This window comes from Cupressus sempervirens, chromosome 2 (genome assembly GCF_028749045.1).
Source record: "Cupressus sempervirens isolate cs-2001-9-10 chromosome 2, ASM2874904v1, whole genome shotgun sequence".
Lineage (NCBI taxonomy): Eukaryota > Viridiplantae > Streptophyta > Pinopsida > Cupressales > Cupressaceae > Cupressus > Cupressus sempervirens.
In genome coordinates, this window is record NC_143119.1 from 446,043,579 (window position 1) to 446,058,917 (window position 15,339).

The 15,339-nt window shown below is 35.5% G+C and overlaps 1 protein-coding gene across 1 annotated transcript in view; it reads right to left on the reverse strand.

Moving 5' to 3' along the window:
• Window positions 1-440: 440 nt before the first annotated feature.
• The window catches only part of LOC149572983 (synaptotagmin-2-like), a 93,328-nt gene continuing 78,429 nt past the window's right edge, over window positions 441-15,339 (reverse strand). Inside the window, exons 5-12 of the mRNA XM_089814114.1 lie at window positions 13,886-14,004; window positions 13,702-13,803; window positions 13,421-13,495; window positions 11,504-11,580; window positions 11,142-11,388; window positions 10,660-11,004; window positions 10,420-10,548; window positions 441-1,042 (exon numbers count right to left, since the gene is read on the reverse strand). Coding sequence (XP_089670240.1) covers window positions 914-1,042; window positions 10,420-10,548; window positions 10,660-11,004; window positions 11,142-11,388; window positions 11,504-11,580; window positions 13,421-13,495; window positions 13,702-13,803; window positions 13,886-14,004 — 1,223 coding nt within the window. The 3' untranslated portion in view covers window positions 441-913. The remainder of the gene's footprint in view (window positions 1,043-10,419; window positions 10,549-10,659; window positions 11,005-11,141; window positions 11,389-11,503; window positions 11,581-13,420; window positions 13,496-13,701; window positions 13,804-13,885; window positions 14,005-15,339) is intronic.

Sequence of the window (15,339 nt, forward strand, 5' to 3'; positions counted from 1 at the left end):
CATATCCAAGGATGAAAATACCCGCTTTCAATCATTGATAATTGAAAAAACAAAACATTAGCTCATTCAAGATATATGATGATAATCACGCATGAGAGACAAGACCTATATCAATGCACTAAAACTTTTCTTCTAGGTTATCAACATGCAATGACAATGCGCCATTATTACTCATCACTAGTACTACTACCAAAACTTTTAGTATCTATAATTAAGTATAGAGCAAATCTGTAGTGATGACAAATGGAACATCCACTCAAATCTACACACTGAACTTTTGGTGAGTTGGAATCCAAAACTTCCCACTTATACAAGTCTCACATATAAGAGGTCTACTTGAAATAAATTAGTATCAGTTTTGGTAGTGTCCACTATACTAAAAAATCCTTGGGAAGATTACAAGAAAGGAGAAACATCTCACATTTCCAACCAACTGAAGATAACAAAAAGAAGAGAGTAATCTCATTTTAATTATGATGAAGCAATCAACCACAATACCTGAAATCTAGATCAAGGCACTGAAGTGTCTATTATTGCTTATGTATATTCAATCGCAATGCAGAATTATTTACATTTCAAGCAACGACTAAAGTTCATTACAACAATGCATAAAGGAGTATATCTTTTTAAATATGACCAGTGGATAACTCAAAACATATACAATAAACTTCGGATCAAAAGTAAATACAAACAGCACAGCTCAACATAAGTGATTTCCTTGAAACAAACCGATATCAGGTTATCATGGTACTCACTAGAATACCATACAGCTTTCAGCCAGAAGGAAGAAAATTCCTCTTTGACAAATCTTTGTGTTTGAAAGCAACAAAGATGTTCTTGTTCAAAGCAATAACCTCATATATATATATATATATATATATATATATATATATGGGAATTCATCTAATTCAGATTAAGCAGATCTCCACAGAAGCTCAAGTTGAATTTTCCCATTCTTCGAGTCAATAAGATTAAACCTCTCATTGATTCGTTTGTTCTGCACCACATCTGACAGATTAACATCCACGTAGCCTAGAGTTTCCTGCCAAAGGAACAACGCAGGTCAGATGTAATCAAATATTAATGCTTATGATAATAATCATTTTCTCTTCCTAATGTCTTTCCATTCAAAGTAAATTCCATAACAAGGCTTTAAAATTCTTTTTGTTCAACTTCAATGGATATAACTCCTGTTCCAATGCATTCATATAAAATAAAATAAAACATAGCGAAACATATGCACATCGTACTGCTAAGTGACAAAATCTATTTCAAGATACGATTTTTGCAATGCACTGAAAACTGATCTCCTTGCAATTATCAAGATGAGACGCAATAAGTTCACTTAGTAACCAAAATGTGTATGCTGGAAAAACTGTACAAAAGTTTATTGTTCTCAGTTTTCTCACAACTGATCTTACATGAAGAATAGGCCTTGAGCCTTCCAGAATAGTAAAGGTATTTAATTTAAGTAATTTAATTTACTCTACATTATATTATGAAGTTGTATAGTGGAGTACTCTGAAATATGATCATGAGATTATGTATATAACATGGCTCAACAATTCTATTGGCCTGAATGTAATGCCTTGGGAAAATCTGCCCCATACGACTGAATATGCGTACCTTATTTTGACATTTGACTTAATGGTGATGTATTATGTTGCCGTCACTGAACTTTATCAATGATATTTTTTATTTTTTATTTACATTCGGTGACTGAGTATTATCAGATGCATATACTGTGACTGTGGGTGGACTGTTTAACTGATTTTTTTTTTCACTATTTTCACTGTATATGACATAAGTGATTTGATTATGCTATCTAATCCAGCACCATGTAAATTATTGATTTTTTATGTCTGCATTTATGTTTTGGATCATGTGGTTTAGAATGGTTATCAATTGATGCGATTCATTGATGATTTTTTTTAATATTATATCACAGTGAGTGTTTATAGTGTGCTTCAGCTATCTTGCATGAAACAGGTAAGCCTGATGATTCATCGAGCGTGCAGCCATAGATTAGCCCAAAAGGTGATTATCGGAGGCTGTTGAATTTGGGAAAATATGTCATAAATATCCCCCATCTGAATTGATCAACTTGTGGGATGTATATTGTGCTTTCTATAGAACCAAGATCCAAATCAAGGTTCATTCTGGACCCATGTCTTTTGAATAAATCAGTAATGTGTGTTATCATTATGCATGTTTATTTTATCTCCTCATTGCCCGACACAACACCACGATGCTTAATGGCTGGATAAGGGTGTCCCAAGCCAACTCCCAGGGTAGCGAGGGCCTTTCTCATTGGAGATTGTCTGAGGATACTAAGGGTCCGCGGTTGGGAGGTTAATCCCATAGCAATGCTTCTCCTCTCTTCCAGATGCCAAGGCTTGCACAACTCAGTGTCATTCATCATTTATGCTCTAGTAACCTATTCATGTTTATTTCGCATTTCATTTGATAAATACATTACTTTCATGTATTTGAATATTTCCTTAAGTCAAGATATTAGATTTGAAAATGCAAGTGAAATGTAGTTAAAAACTAAATGTCATGTGAAGCTAGTAATTAAATGGTTGTTAGTTTCTAATTATTTGGAAATGTAAATTACAGTTATTTTGTATTTTCCTTCATGTGAAAGAGTAGAATAACTGATTTAACTGTAACTCATTTCATTCGATTAAGATTGTAATGAATCCCTTCATTAAATTCGGTTAAATTAGTCTTCAGATTTTAGCATGTCACATAAGGGTTGTGCCTTAGGTAAGAACATCAAGAGTCATTTTTGTTGTCAATAACATTATAAAATAGCCGACGGGTAGATTAGCATGTTGTCGGTAATTATTATGTAATCGACGAATAGAATTAATTATATCCAAATGGGGGCGACGGTTGAGTCACCCCTTCGGAATGGTATATGTACACCGTCCGGAATGGACTTTGGATGATGGATGTAATCATCATTGGAAGCACTATGTAATCTCTTCGGCATATATGCGAATACTAAAAAGAGTACTACTATGTTACATGTTCTTGTCTATTGTTTGTATGCATTAAACTATTTACCCCATACGGTAAACACTTTTCATAGTAGTGAGTCTAAATCTAAAGAAATTTTAGAAATCATACAATCAGATTTATGTGGTCCTATGTCCATTGCTTCTCTTAGTGGATTCCAGTATTATATTTCATTTATTGATGATTTTTCTTCCAAGTGTTGGATCTACTCAAAGATTTTAAGGCTTTGGTTGAGAACCTGTCTAACAAATGTATTAAGACCTTGAGATCAAACAATGGTGGAGAATTGTGTCTAGAATTTTTCAGATTTTTTATTCAAAAGTTGGTATTAAGAGGGAATTTTGTGTTCCCTATAATCCTCAACAGAATGGTGTGGCTGAAAGAAAGAATAGGACTGTTATTGAAGCAGCCAAGGCAATGATTCATGATCAAGGTCTTCCAATTATTTATGAGCTGAGGCCTGTAGAACAGCAGTTCATATTCAGAATCGTTGCCCTCTATCCAATTCTTGGCAACTTGACTCCAGACAAAGCTTCTCAGCTATTAAACCAAATATAAGTCTTAGTTATTGCAAAAAAATTGGTTGTCTGATTTTTGTTCATATCCCTAAGGAGAAAAGGTCTAAACTTGAACCTTCAAGAAAGAAAGGTATCTTTGTTGGATATAGTGACTCATCTAAGGCTTATAGGATCTACAATCCAGGACAAAAACAAATTGAAATTAGCAGAGATGTTACCTTTGATGAATTTAAAGCATGTAAACTTTCAAAAGGTTCAAGCTCTGAAAATATTGAAGATGTTGATAATCTTCAAGTCCCCTTCATGTCTGATCCAGTATCTCCTGTAGAGATTGAGAAGGAGTCTCCTAATGCAAATCTTAATTATGGTTCTCCTGAACATGTAGATATTTCAGCAAGTCCAAACTCTTCTTCATCTAGCAAGCAATGTCCTCTATGGGCTAGAAATCTCATGGAAGAAAGTGAGTCCTTTGCTGCCCCTTGTGGCACATGTAGAGAAAGTAAGAGGCCTCATAAGTTTGCTGGTTATGTTGCTCTAATGAATCACATTATCACTTCAGAACCCTTTAGTGTTGAAGAAGCTTCTAAATGGCAAATATGGAAAGATGCAGTGATGGAAGAATATCAATCTTTCCTTAAAAATGACATTTGGGATATTGTTCCGAGACCCAAAGGTGGTTTCTTCCAAATGGTTGTTTAAAATTAAGCATTTTGCTAATGGTAGTGTAGAGAAATATAAGGCCAAAGAAATATAAGGCCAAATTTGTTGCTAGGTTTCTCTCAAAAAGAGGGATTGCTGAAGATTGTTGCTGCAACTCATCCAAGGCTTATAGGATTTATTGTTATCTTTGTTGGAGATAGTGACTCATCTAAGGCTTATAGGATCTACATTCCAGGACAAAAACAAATTGAAATTAGCAGAGATGTTACCTTTGATGAATTTGAAGGACATAAACTTTCATAAGATTCAAGTTCCGAAAATATTGAAGATGTTGATAATCTTCAAGTCCCCTTCATGTCTGATCCAGTACCTCCTGTAGAGATTGAGAGGGAGTCTCCTAATGCAGATCTTAATTCTGGTTCTCTTGAACTTGTAGATATTTCAGCAGGTCCTAGCTCTTCTTCATCTAGCAAGAAATGTCCTCTATGGGCTAGAAATCTCATGGAAGAAAGTGAGTCCTTTGCTACTCCTTGAGGCACATGTAGAGAAAGTAAGAGGCCTCATAAGTTTACTGGTTATGTTACTCTAATGAATCACATTATCACTTCAGAACCCTCTAGTGTTGAAGAAGCTTCTAAATGGCAATTATGGAAAGATGCAATGATTGAAGAATATCAATCTTTTCTTAAAATGACGTTTGGGACATTGTTCCGAGACCCAAAGGTAAGTCTGTGGTTTCTTCCAGATTGTTGTTTAAAATTAAGCATTTTGCTGGTGGTGGTGTAGAGAAATATAAGGCTAGAGTTGTTGCTAGAGGTTTCTCTCAAAAAGAGGTAGTGCTGAAGATTGTTGCTGCGATAAAGATCTTTTGAAATAGAGATTATGCTGTGTCAACAGCTAGAGATCTTTATGATAATATAAATGAAGAGATGTGTCATGCACTTGGAAATATGAAGAGACTTGTTTTTGGGAAATTGAAGAGACCTTCGATTGTGATATGAAGAGTCTCTCAATTTTATATGTGTGTGTGTGTGTGTGTATAATTGTTTTGTGTGTAATGTATGGTATCAAGTGGAAAGCATTATACTTGAGCATTTATTATATCAATAAAAGAGATATTATAAGTTATTGTGTCTTGTGTACTTATTTTTTCTTATTTTGTTTATTGCTGTTTATTTCTATTACTAGAGAAATATAGGACCAGATTTGTTGCTAGAGGTTTCTCTCAAAAGGAGGGAGTGTTCAAGATTGTTGTTGCAATAAAGATCTTTCAAAATAGAGATTATACTGTGTCAACAGCTAGAGAAGATATTTATGATAATATTAAATGAAGAGACATGTGTCATGCACTTGGAAATATGACGAGACTTGTTTTTTGGAAATTGAAGAAACCTTTGATTGTGGTATGAAGAGTCTCTCAATTTTATGTGTGTGTGTGTGCGCGTGTGTGTGATGTATGGTATCAAGTGGAAAGCATTGTACTTGAGCATTTAATATATCAATAAAAGAGATATTATAAGCTTACTATTGTGTCTTTTGTACTTATTTTTTCTTATTTTGTTTATTGTTATTTATCTCTATTACTGGGCTAAACATCAACAATGATGTCATCAATAATAAATTTGGGGCTTTCTACTTGTGAACATCTTCAAAAAGAAAAAAGAACTAGAATTCAAGCCTTAATTGCTTGTTTTTGTTTTCTAAGAGGAAAAATCCCATGTTTCTTATGATTTTCTTGACCTTTTGGACAAAAGGATCATGAACTTTCATTGATTTTTTGGGCAAAGGTGGACTTTAAAATCAAGGATTGAATATTAAGGTTAAGACTAGAGTGGAACCATACAACACTTGTGTAATTGCGTAAAGTGGACTAAACTAAAAATATTAGCACTTTGCTTGCATTGAAAACCAATGTTTGATCAAGCAAGAGTAGTAATATGATTGTATATGGAAAAATAATTGAACTATTTCAGGTACCCAATCCTAGAATTCTAAATCATGATTGTATATGGAGATAAAATCAATTGTTTAGGGAAATTCCATAGCATAAACACACCATGGGAGAATACATGCTCAAATTCTTGGTTGGAGAAGACATTGTTTTAGGTGTCCAATGGCTCACTACCTAAGGAACAATTGGGATGACCTTTTAGGAGTTGTTCATGAGTTTTATTCAGAAGGTATAACATTTGAACTAAAATAATTGCATGTGAAGTATCCATAGATGGTAAGATCGCACCAAATTCAAAAGGCCCAAGGGGAAAGATAGTACTCTGGTTCAATTAGTCATTGACGATGCAAAATTCAAAGATTCCTCTATCACCAAATCCACAAGTTACTTTCAAGAATAGAACAAAAGGATTGCCTCCCCAAAAAAATCATGAAATCAATACTAAGGTATTATCTACTATCTTTGGCCTCTTCTTCAAGATATACCAAAAGATTAGAGCGTAAGATAAAGAAAAGATGAGATAAATTTATTAATGTCCAACAAGCAACCAGGAGGGTGTAAGGGATTGCCAAGATACAACAAAGGAGACAAGCAAACAGCAGCAACACCAAACAGTGACCAAGGAAAGCAAAACAAAAAGCAAAGAACAACAATAGGAGGTAGGGGCGACAGCCAAACACAAACTAGTTGTCCTCTAGCTCAGAGAAGAAGCCAACGATTGAAGGATAACACATGGGCCGAGAGGAGGTCCTTTGTTGCCTCTAAGAGGAACAGAGGGGACTTGTTGCATGTAACTTTCGTGAGCTCTCACGGAACAAGTGTGATTAGAAGAAGAGGGTTCAAGTGACTACTTGAAACCCCTACCACGGGAGACCACTGAGAAAAAGGAGGTGATGAGCCAATTAGTGGGTCGTCTCAATGGAGAGCGAATCTACAAGGTATGGTCCCGAAGACTCGAAGACTCCTGGAGATAGAGAGCCAAGTACCGCTGGTCAGTGTATTCGAAGAAAGTAGAGAGACCAACACTCGTTAAAAAGGCAATGGAACCTCCTACTAATCTTGTAGTAAATGGGGCAGCAAAAGATGACATGTGTCTTAGTCTCACCCAGGTCCCAAAGCACAGCTTGTGTGACCCAACTTTGAAAGAACCCAAAGAGATGCGAAGTGCATGACTCCAACGTTGAGAAAGGTACGAAGGGACTGCAATGCTCCAATGCTAAATGTCCATAAACTACTCAAAGTAGAAAGCCATCCTCAGTCAAAGATCCGCCATGGGTGTCATCCAAATGGTAAGAATGTATTGTCTATAAATATCAATCCTAACATGTCTATTCAACTCTTTTTAGGAGAGGAGGTGAGCAGGGACATCCAACAAGTATTGGAAGGGAGGGAGGTAGTCAATGTCAATCCCCACTGTTCGTAGAAGAGTAGCAGCCTGAGTATACCAGCAGCAAGACCAACCAGTCAAGCTATCCATCGCAATCATCTTTGAGGAGCTTGTAAGCCAGGTAGGAGTGTCTGTGGCGACCCTCATCAGAGTCCAAAAAGCACTGAAGACAATGGAAGACCCAAACAAGATCAAAGATGGCCCTAAGTCTCAAAAGGATGAGCCCCAAACTCGGCCAAGATGATACTGATAATGTGTTCACCTGATGATGCACCTAAGGAGAAGGGCCTGGACAACCACTACCAAGAAGAGTTACTTTCTAGTTTCAAATTGAATGAGGCAACACACAAATTATTAGCATTGATGACTACTTTTTATGTTAAGAGGGCCATTAATATGCCCTTAACTCATTGAATGTATTGGGATATTTGTATTGAATTTTGGTTAGTATAACCCTTAATTAATATGTTCTCATAGATCGTGTTGTCTTCCTTTCCTCCCCTCCTTTTATTGGATTCCTGGTCTGCAATCTATCACTTTTTTCCTCTCTCTTTTTGCATAAACATCCTGATGATGGATCACGTAGTGTGATCTGAAATGTTGATGATAAAAGTTATTTACACAATCAAACCCAAAAAACAGAATAGCAATAATGATGGATTGTGGAAATCTGATAGCTCTAACCCTTAATTAAGTTATATAATCATGCATGGAGTCTTATAGCATAACTAAGCCTAGGTAGCATCCATAGCATGAGTGTGGAACAAATAGGAGCTAGTGGTTAATTTATGATAATTACATTGCTGAATACTTTTAGAGGTTTGCCCCGTCAAAGAGAATTATAATTCACAGGAATTGTCAAACATTTGTAACATATTTCCTAATTTATTCTTCTCTAGTTAAAGTTATTTCATTACACAATTTTTCCTCCAATTGTCCGTCCTTCTGAAGACATCTAAATCCTTAGCCACACATTTCAGCTTCACACATGAGCAAATACAATTTTAACCTGAACTTGCACTTTGGATTTCTTTTATGTAGGTGTGAACTGCATCACCACATGCACACTTGATAACATAATTCTTTAATTTCAAAATACTCTTTCACACTTGCAGTTCAAACGCACACCTATACAACAGTTTTAAATGTTTGCATTAAAAATTGACTTTCCCTTTATGAGTTGAGCCCCTTCGTCCCTAAGGAGAATCCTCAAAATGGGTTTGAAACTGTTCTGAGAATCAATCCCTTTTATCCTTTTGTGAGGGGTAGATCTCAATCTCAAGCACACATCTAGACATTGGTTCTATTTCATTCTTCATTAAGTGACCTCTTCTTCCATGCTTCCAAACCTTCTCAAACAGAACGATTCTTTCTCCATTGAATTAATATCTCATCAGCTCTATTCCTCTTGAATCCATGGAAAACTTTTTCAAACTGACCCCCTTTTGAATAGGCTTTCCTTGGGTTGGACATATATTTGAGAGAACGGAGAAATTTGATGAAGAGACAGTGCTTCTTTGTCTGCTACAACCATTGTTATAACTAGCTTCCCTCAAACTCATCATCCTTCTGATGGCAAAGTTGTTTTGTCTTCTAGAAGACCAGAAAATGACAGAGGAAAGAGGTTTTTGAAGCAAGAAGATTGCTGTTGTGACTAAGTGCCTGAATTATGTAGGAAGAATGGCATCTTACAGCTGCAGTAGACTGACATAGCTGCTATTTCTGCTCTGTTGCTGCTGATTGAAGCCCTTATTCAAATTTGAGTTGTCTCCCTAAAATTGGCACCCAGATCTATTAAATAGAAATGTTTCTATTAAAATTCGATTGGCATCCTTGCTTAAGTAATGAATTTCAAAAGTAGCTCTTAAACTTACAAATAGAATTTGTCCTTATTAGATCCAAGTTGACTGCTCTGAATAAACGAATTCAATAAAACCTGTCATTGTAATACTGTCATCTTGTATTACATGCCTCATGAATAGACTTGCTTGGATTCAGCACTTTCAAGATTTTGAAAACTGTATATTGAGTTGCAACTGCCAAACATAAAATTGTAATAGAATGAAATTTTTATTTGTAAACTCAAACTATATGATTATCCTGAAGTGAGGCACACACCTAGACAATAGCCATGATACACCTACACACTGACTTCTTGTCATTAATTAAATGCATTTTCCTCATGCCCGTGTACTTGTAAATAGGATTTTTGATGTCATTTTGAAAGGCCAAACTGCATTATGAGGCGTGCCTCTACCCTAAACACACACCTGTACAAGCACTTTCTATGATTTTTACAAACCAAAATCTGTCCTTTGACCAGGTGTATGCTTAGACCTCATATGCATACCCGTACATGGGTTATTGAATGCTTGATTTTCCTTCCTTAGAGGTGTGCTTCCTGCCTAGGCACACACCTATGTTCAGATCTTCATAATTTTAAGTTGAAAACTAAATTCTTCCTTTTATGAAGTCTATGCCGACACATCAAATGTGCCCCTGATAATGTGTACAAAATCTGTGACAGTGAAATCCCATTCCCATTGATGAAATATGCCCCTTCTCTCCAGACTAAACCAATTTTCATATTTGAAAGCTTCAAACTCAAAGGTGTGCTCCTGTCCATGTTCTTTAGAAGCAACTTATCTTGAATGATTTGAACAACTGATTTTATAGCCCTACAAAGACTAGAAAAGGATATAGCATGACAAAGAATGGACAGCTTAGAACAATGACATTGCTTGAAACTTGACATAACAAAAAAATATACATGGGTACACATAAGACGTTTAAATTTTATTTAGCAAATCAACGGTGACTATTTTTCAGACTGGAAAAAAAGTATACAGTTAAGAAATTAGCTAAAGAAAGGAACATACTCTTGAATGCAGAGCCAAGCCCATTCCCTTGCTCATAACCTCAACATGGAGCTTTTCATTTACAGGTGGTTCGTCCAAAGTAAATTCAAATTCCTGTTCCCACCTTGGGTCTCTATTTTTCTTTACAGGCTGTATGTGCAGAGACCAGATAAAGATAGTTATAACAGTTCATGAATATGAATAATTAAAAGGATCATTATATAAATAGCTTGCCAAAAAATATATTCATAGAATAAACACCTTGGTCTTCCTCTCTTCTCCTCTCATAAGAAGACGGACATAAGGATTTGTATGATGTTTTCCTTCAAGATCCTGGGCCTCATTTACTCTCACTACAAGCAAGCCTCCACCTGCTGGTGTGCCTTCTGGAGCCTTGTCAACTGCACCATCATCAGCACTTACAGTTTCATCCTCCTTAAAAGGTGTGTATGTCATCTCCACAGTGATTTGCCCACGTGATTTTTCATTTTGGGGGTCATTTGTTTCCATGGTTTTAAGAAGTTCACGGGTAAGAGTTTTAGTCTCATTTGGTGTCAATTCTTTCAAAGGGAAAACATTCATTCCCATCTTATCATGTGAACCAACCTGCACTAATCGACAGTCACATGATCCAACTTAGGCTTATCAGGTATTGTTATAAAAAGATAGCTTAAACAGTAGAGAATATATGCTTCAAAAATAAACCACGAATATTATGAAGAAGAAACAGCAGTTACACATGCCTTTTCCCAGTCGTAGACAATAACTTCTAGAACTTGAGAATCTGGATCCTTCACAGTGAAGGTGAAATCCTCATTAAACTCTGGATTCAGGTTACTCGTTTTAATTTTGGTTTTCTTTGATGGAAGCCTCTCTCCTGACAGCTTAAGTTTCACGTATGGATCAGATTTTCCCATCATGTCTTTCTTTCTTAAGTTTGTTGCCCTGACAACTTTTACATGGAGCATGCCTACAGGTTTATGCATAGTTCTGCATTAAAACAACCAAAGATAATTACAACTGTATCGTTTGAGGAAGTTAATTTTAAACATATAAATAAATAAATATATACAAATCAAATAAATACTCTATAGAGAGTAAATACCTCTGATCCTCCAAAACAGGCACCTCCAATGTTTTCGGCCACACATATAACTTGCCAACTTGTTCTCTGATAAGTTCCTATTCAACAAATTAATCAATTGTCTAGTGAACATCAAGAATCATATACAATATACACTCATTTGAATCTACATAACATCCACTTCCATTGCTGAAGTACAGCTGTTATTGCAGTTAGCACAATGATACTCCTCTTTTCAAATTTCCACCTGATTTCTGACCAGATAATTTTTCCCACTAGGAACTAGAATCAATAGCTTCCTTGCAACAAGGCATGTTAATTTTCTATATATTCATTGTCCTAATTTTGCCTCTGCTTCAGTTAATTGTGACACTGACTACATAAGCGAAGACTCGCCAAGGGTTCAAGACTTTTAGCAACTGATAGATGTAGTTTGAATGGAGAACATATAGCTCAAGCATGTCAATTAGTAACTCAGAAAAAGCTACTGGATACTTCAGTTGATTAAGATTAAAGTCATTGTACAAGATCAAAAAGATTAAAAAAAAATGGTGGCAAAAAATATCAGAATGTTAATTAATACATACATACATATTAAAGAGAACATAATTAAAAGAAAAAAACGGAATAGATTTTATGTGCAAGGAAGGAGCCACAAGCAGCCCCAAAAACCATGAAGATTGATTAATCTGGAAAAAATCATTACAAACCAAAGGTGATTCAAACAAGATTTATTGCAGACAATCATGGCAATTTATATGAACCTCTCAAACCACTTCTAGTTTTTCACCCTAGTTGCTTCAATAAAATGAGGACCAGAATCAAGCTACCCAATTTTGAGGCAAACTGCCTCACCCTAATTTCAGACAGTCCGAGATTATCATAGGATGTCTAAAATAAATGCTTCCTACAGTATGTAGTACCAGCCATATAATCAGACCACCTGCACAATAAACCTGTTTCCTGGTCATCAATACGTGCTTAAGTTAGAAATCTTTGATTGTACAGAATGACCAGAATTCTACTTTTTCTTTTGTTTTAAGCTAAAGCACTTTCAGCCCATCAATGGGTCATTCAAGTTTGATGTTACCTTAAAAAACTATACATCACTGGATTATTTCATCCATACCTAAAGCTTTTCAAAATTGACCATATGAAGGAAGTGATTACATGATACATACAGTAACATCATCTAGTGATTCATAATGTCATTCAGCTCATTCCTACTAGCCTCTAACATCGTCAAGCTGTCACAGCTCCTAAACAGGCTGTTCATTATGTGTGAAAATACCCCGAAAAAGCACTTTCATACATATTATAAGTAGAAAGATCATACCATTCAATTTGAATTTTAAGTTAATTTCTTATATAGGGAGCTTCCCATACTAGTTCAAGCTGTTCATTATGCGTGAAAAAAACCCAAACAGCATATCCTAACATTTTATAAATAGCAACTACATACCATTCAAAATTAAGTTTTCTGTTAGTATTTATTTATAGGGAGCTTTTTATACTAGTTCAAGCGAGAAGTTCTACCACACATTTGTTCTGTTGTATTGCAATCAAAGGCGTAATTAAACGCTAACATGGTAAACAATTGATTTTTTCTGTATTCTGTTCTAGTAAATCTGGTGATGTCCTCCTATACATGGGAGTGGTCCCTTGACTCCACCCTAAACCAGAAAAAAAAGTGCTAGGACACTTTCATAATAACTGTAGGAGCACCGGTTAGGATAATCATAAAAACTGTAAACATGAATAACATGACTCAATTTAAATTTTGGAGTATTAATAATTATACTAAACAAGCATGCATTCTCCATGAAGCATTTATTTGGGAAGCCAATACACTCAAGATGAAACCAGAAGTAAAGAAATTAATGTTTAGACTGATTTTATTGAATGACATGGTTGCCACAGAAAGGAAGCAGAAGCCACCTGCACAACATGATAAAGACCTGGAATGGCCATAAGATCTCCACCAAGTAGTTTCAATCCAAAATCAACATGTGGCTGCAATCAAAGGATAAACAAAGAATCCAGACTACTTGTCAGTGTCAAATGTAGAAATAAATGAGCTCATGCATCTCAATTTACACTAAATTTAGAATTTCACCTTTTGTTAGTATCTTACACATCAAGAAGACATGAATAAACATCAATGAAATCGGTGATATTAACTTACACATAACAACAGACTTGAACTTTAATATTTTTACCTTCTCCATAAGAGAGACCAATATACTCGCAAAACATGGGAAAGCTGGGACAAGTGGCTTCAGTGTGATACGTGGAGTTGCAAAAACCTGCAAATCTACCAACTGAAAATGCACACCCTCCAACAATAAGTGCACTTACAAATAAAACTTAGAAACAAGAAACTTTCAGCAAATAAGAGCAGACCTGCACAGTAGCTCTTAGACCAAATGCTTTAACTGCTACAACTATATTTGGGTTTCCAGCCCACCTAATAGCAGGTTCAATGATCATTTCTTTTTCTTGTGTATCATAGACTTTCACTCCTGAATATATTGATACCACAGAAAATATTTATCAGGTCAACTTAATTAAAAGAAAATTCCTGTCTACTTATTGTGCTTGTTCAAAAGGGGAGGCAAAGGAATGCACAGTATCTACTAGCAACCAGTGAGCTCAGCCTACTTCCAAATGATTATTATGACAAACCTTTCCATAAGTGTTCAGATCTGCTTCACCCTAAAGTCGGGAAAGATGAATAAATTTCAAATTATCTTGTTAGTTGCTTAAAAATAACTATATAAATGATCGGAGATCGAAGAGCAATAATTGGAGACAAAGTACACAAAGCACATATTAAATGTGTATATATTTTCATAGCAACTGTAACATCTCTTATAATGTGAATAACAAACAAAGAAGGTAAAAACTTCACAATGAAATGGCTTTAACGAGTAAAAGTAAATTTTTAGTATTACTGTAATACACAATCTAAGTTCTTGGATAAAAAAGCAAAGAACTTTTGAGTATCCTCATCAAATATGATATGCAATCACAACAGCTAAAATGATAAATTGCCATGAAATCGTTTATTGGTTAAAAAAAAGCAGTGTGACAGAGGACATGCACCCCCCTCTCAAGCCTCAAAGTACTCGTCCCCAAGACGTCCCCGCACCGGGTGCTTGAGTACCCAAGTAACCCCACCTCCACCATTCCACAACCATGCTGCTGCTGGGATGGTTGCTTGAATTTCTATTTGAATTTTGATTTTTGAATGTTACTATTGGGTATCTAATATCTTACTATGTTGAATGTTCAATAATTCTAGCTCATGTTGCAATTTTGCTATGTTCAATATTTTTAATTTGCTATGTTCTACTGAAACATCATTTCATAACTAGCATTTCAAGTTCTATGTGTATACTATACAACACCCCTCCCTGCCCCATCCTCCCCCGGCCGTTCCCCATCCGTCCCGAAAATGAGGCCCATTTTCCCCATGTCCCAACGTACCCCAGTACTGGGGTAGCACTGAAAAAAAGCGAAGAAAAATGATAGCTTTGGCTAATCAGATTATGTAACAAAGAAACTGCACAAACCTACATTAATCAGAAATGACTTAACTTGATAAACAAAATGTGAATCTTAGATTCTTGGTTTTTCTAGTTACTTGACACAAATAAAGACATAATTCTGTCTTCACAATGATAACCAATTGCTAGAAACTGTGAAACCATAATCCAGTGAAATTAATTCTAATGACAAAGAGCACAATTTAACTCCATAGCAGATAACCAAAAACATGATGAGATTACTATTCTATTGCCCAGATTTGATTCCACAACATTGCAACAGAAGTCTGAAGTTTACACATACAGAAC